Source organism: Populus trichocarpa, chromosome 14 (genome assembly GCF_000002775.5).
Source record: "Populus trichocarpa isolate Nisqually-1 chromosome 14, P.trichocarpa_v4.1, whole genome shotgun sequence".
Taxonomy (NCBI): domain Eukaryota; kingdom Viridiplantae; phylum Streptophyta; class Magnoliopsida; order Malpighiales; family Salicaceae; genus Populus; species Populus trichocarpa.
The window spans coordinates 17,176,078-17,180,439 of NC_037298.2; the positions used below are offsets into that span (position 1 = coordinate 17,176,078).

The window sequence follows — 4,362 nt, forward strand, 5'->3', positions numbered from 1 at the left end:
AAATTAAGTCTCTCTAATGCTCCATTTCCTTTTAATTTTAGGGTTGGTTCGGTTAACACAAAACTAATTTTGGCAGCCGTTTCAAACAACTATAAATAAAAAAAGAATAATATTCCAGAAAATCTATACGGTCAAGTTGTAATTCATTATTATAAGTATAATATATCCAAATATCAACTTCATCCAATGGTGAAATTTCCAGAAACTTAGGTTTAACCGAACTGACAACCTACTGTGCAAGAAGCACAACTTTTGTTTGGAGTGTTTTTTTTTTATGATCTCCACCGTTTAGAATCTAGATAGCATCTGGAAAAATAACATATCCAAATTATAGTCCGGTCCAATGATGAACAAAGGAGAAAACGGTCGGTGATTGAGACTATCCAGAAGTTTATTTTTCCCAGAAGTTTTCCTCCCGCGATATGTCTCAAACGGAGATGGATATAGAAGATCCCTCCAGTGAGAATGTACAAGACATGGAGAAGAACAACATATCCAAATATTGTTTTGATCCAACGGTGGAAGGTGGAGTCATAGCCGTCGGAGTTTTTGCCATCAATGTCTTCTCTCCAACCTCTCTTTAAACTCTCTAAACCATCCAAATATCTCTCTTTTATAACTTAGTGACTCTTTTTAATCACTCTAGGTTAACATTTTGGTGTAGATTTCATCAAGAAATGAGAAGAAAAGATCAAACAACCCTAACCCCTCTTTCTCTCTTGCAAGTCACTGCAAGAGAGAAAATAGAATGATATTTATGGTGTTATCTTCTTGTAACAAATTGCATCTTTACCCTCACCCCTTCTTATCAATACATAAACCCCTAACCTTTTGTTATTTGAATATTGACCCCTCTTGGTTTTACGTATTCATTTTGTCCTTATAATTTTTTTTTCTTCTAACAATTTAGTACTATATTCAGGGGTGTACATGATATAAGAGGTTAATGACTTGAATTATGGTTTTATCTTGTATTTTAAAAACACACTTGCAGTCTCTTGATTTTTTTTATTTTTTTGTAACGTGTGCAGGTCAGAGAACCAGTTCTATTCTAAAGAAAACCATGAGGTGGTAAGAAGGTAGAGAAAAAGCATTCAGGTTGTCGTTTAATTTCACACCTTGGGCTCTTCTTTTTACTCATCCATAATCATCGACCTACAAATTGTCACGAATCAGCATTATTAACTCAATTCCATATTTGCACAATATTCTCTCTTAACCTGACCTCACTGACACACCAACAGTTTCTGGTTGCTGATATCTTAGCCTCCAGAATAAAATTTTAACGTCTAAAAGGTCGGATTAACACACACATGCTCCGGCTCCGGCTCCGGCTATCGTCATCATGGCAGCGCAAATAAGTAACACAGTTATTCATTCAACACAAACATATCCTGATCACTCATTCATGCAAAACCTCAAAATTCCATCAACCTTGCAACAACTTATGAGTACATCATGCACTCAAATCTTATTCCCTATATAAAATCATCCTTACACCTGATAAGGGTGTTTTTCTTCTTCTTCTTCTCCATATATTCCAACCGAAAAGAAGAAAGAAAGTTACAAAACATTGTGTTCCCTATAAAATATGGCAGGCGGGCTGGGGATTTAGCCTTAGAGTTGCATATCAAGCACGCACCGGAGGCAGCTGCCTTCGTGCAGCAGATCAAATGCCTCATTCATCTCCCCAAGAGTCAGTTTATGGGTGATGTACTCATCGATCTTAATTTCCTGTAAGACAAGTAGAGTGGAAAGAATAGCTCAGCTTCCTGTTTAGCTCAAGTTTTAAATGCACTGAGAAAGATGCATCATAATATGCTCGAACCTTTTTCATGTACTTTTCTACAAGCAGAGGCACCTGCGAACGGCTCTTGAAACCACCAAAAGCTGTTCCTTTCCAAACACGGCCAGTCACCAACTGGAAAGGACGAGTGCTTATCTCCTGGCCAGATGCTGCAACACCCACAATTACGGAGGTTCCCCAGCCCTAAGTAAGAATCTCAGGCATGTCATCACAAGTGATCTCTGGATAAATACATGGTTTCGACCACCAATTCAATATGCATTACTTACCTTGTGACAGCACTCCAAAGCAGCCCTCATCACAGAAACATTTCCGATACACTCGAAGCTATAGTCAACACCACCATCAGTGAGATCAATGAGACGCTGTTGAATTGGTTCATCATGCTCCTTTGGATTCACAAATTCAGTAACTCCGAAATCCTTTGCTGTTGCATTGCAGTTTACAAAAGATAATTAAGTAAGACAGGGCATCCAAGCATGATGGATATTCATTTAAAGCGTCCTTCCTCCACGGTTCGCAAATAATGTGTTTAGAAAGTCAGCGCTGGAAAATGGACACTCCCACATTCCACATCAAAAGGTAGTTACTGAATTTAAAAACCAAAGAAATCAATTTAAAAACCAAGAAAATCACTTGATCTGGTTTGGTTTAGGTTTCAGAGAGCTGAAACCGATCGAACTAGACGGTTCAACCAAATTTGAATAGTCAAAAAAAATAAACAGGGTATAAAATGCTCTAGGACTCCCTCATCTGATTGGTGTTTCTCATTAACAAATGATTTGCACGTTACTTATGTTGATCTACATCGGCATCTCCATCTGCTAGGTGCTGGAATTATTGAAGATGTGCACACAGGTTTTGGGTTTGTGAGATACAACACCCATGTTGAAGCAACTTTGGCTATTCAGATGGGAGATGCTCGAATTGTGTTGTTTCTGGTTTTTTAGTCTTTAATGCCAAAAACCAACCCGGACCGGGCCAATTTGAGGACAGAACAATGGTTGTCACACCGGAAAAAAGAAGGTAAATTTATTGCTGACCACTGAAGCATGCTAAATGGAAGGAAGAATGAAACTGTACCTCTATCAAACTTTTTTCTGTCAATATCTATGCCAATTATCCGTGAAGCTCCAGCTGCTTTTGCACCCTCCGCGACCTATCCATAAAATTAATACCGTTATTTTACAGGGATGACACAGAAATATTAATGGATCTATTTTTCCAAGAGTGAGGGGGGACCAAGCAAGACAACAACTTACTGCAAGTCCAATCGTCCCAAGTCCAAAAATAGCAACAATGGACCCTGCTTCTACTTTTGCAGTGTTCCAAACTGCTCCAAGACCTAGAGACAAGAGATGTGTGTAACTTACACTTGCATACATCAAGATGAATGCATGACATCATCCAAAAAACCCAAACATACACCAAAAACTACCAGCAGACTTCGACAGGAGGGATCGCATAAATCAGAATTAATGTTGAGATGCAAACAGGAACTTCAAACGCAACAAAAGAATCTTCCTGGAGCTCAGTGTAGTGCTTAAAAAAGATGAGAAAAAACCAGATATACTTACCAGTAGGAACACCGCAGCCAAGGAGGCAAACTTTCTCCAAAGGGGCTGCTGGGTCGATCTTAGCAACGCTAACATCATGCACAACTGTGTACTGGCTGAATGTTGAGGTTCCCATGAAATGGTAGATGGGTTTTCCTTTAATTGAGAATCGGGTTTTACGATCATTCATCATGACTCCAACACCAGTGGCTGCACGAACTTTTCCACAAAGGTTTGTCTTCCCTGATTTGCAAAACTTGCATTCTCGGCATTCCGCCTGGTAGCAAGGGATAACATGATCACCTGGTTGAACCTCTGTCACGCCTTCACCAACGCTTTCGACAATCCTGTGTCCAAAAAATTCATTAAACGACAACACACAAAGAGTTGAAACATGCGGGATCATCATGATGATTCGTGTCATGTATGATATCATCCATACCCAGCAGCCTCGTGACCAAGAATACATGGGAAGAGACCTTCAGGATCCTACAACATCAAATAACAAACAAATTAAATAGTAATTATTATTAGATCAGGAAAAACCCCTAAACTTTGAAAAGAAAAGGAAAGGGAAATACCTTTCCACTCCAAGTGTAAGCATCAGTGTGGCAAAGAGCAGTGAAGAGAATCCTGATTCGAACCTCACCGGCCTGTGGTGGAGCCACCTGCACATCCTCTATTACCAACGGCGTGTTCGCCTCCCAAGCAACCGCAGCTTCGCAATTCCAAATCCAAAATCATAGATTACAAGGTAGTTGTTATTATAGCGAAATCACAAATGCATGCATATATATATATATATAGAAAGAAAGAAAGAAAGAAAGAGAGTACCTTTGCAAGTGATGGGCTGTCCCTGAGTAGCCATGGATGGAGAGTGAAGTCAACAGAAGAAACCAACGAGAGAAAGAATTGAAGATTGCAAATGGTGGGAACTTCAAAGAGGACTGGGATTTATATAAGATAAGTAACTGGGATTTTAAAAAAATAAAATAAAAT

At 39.2% G+C, this 4,362-nt stretch overlaps 1 protein-coding gene across 1 annotated transcript; it reads right to left on the reverse strand.

Annotated features, from left to right (window-relative positions):
* Positions 1-1,377: 1,377 nt before the first annotated feature.
* Positions 1,378-4,362, reverse strand: LOC7464412 (alcohol dehydrogenase class-3-like). Its single transcript, XM_052446713.1, has 9 exons — positions 4,198-4,362; positions 3,945-4,081; positions 3,806-3,852; positions 3,385-3,710; positions 3,070-3,152; positions 2,891-2,966; positions 2,077-2,234; positions 1,829-1,990; positions 1,378-1,734 (listed from the first exon to the last, which is right to left on the reverse strand). Exons 1-9 carry the CDS (start codon positions 4,229-4,231, stop codon positions 1,618-1,620), a joined length of 1,140 nt encoding a protein of 379 aa, XP_052302673.1. The 5' UTR covers positions 4,232-4,362; the 3' UTR covers positions 1,378-1,617.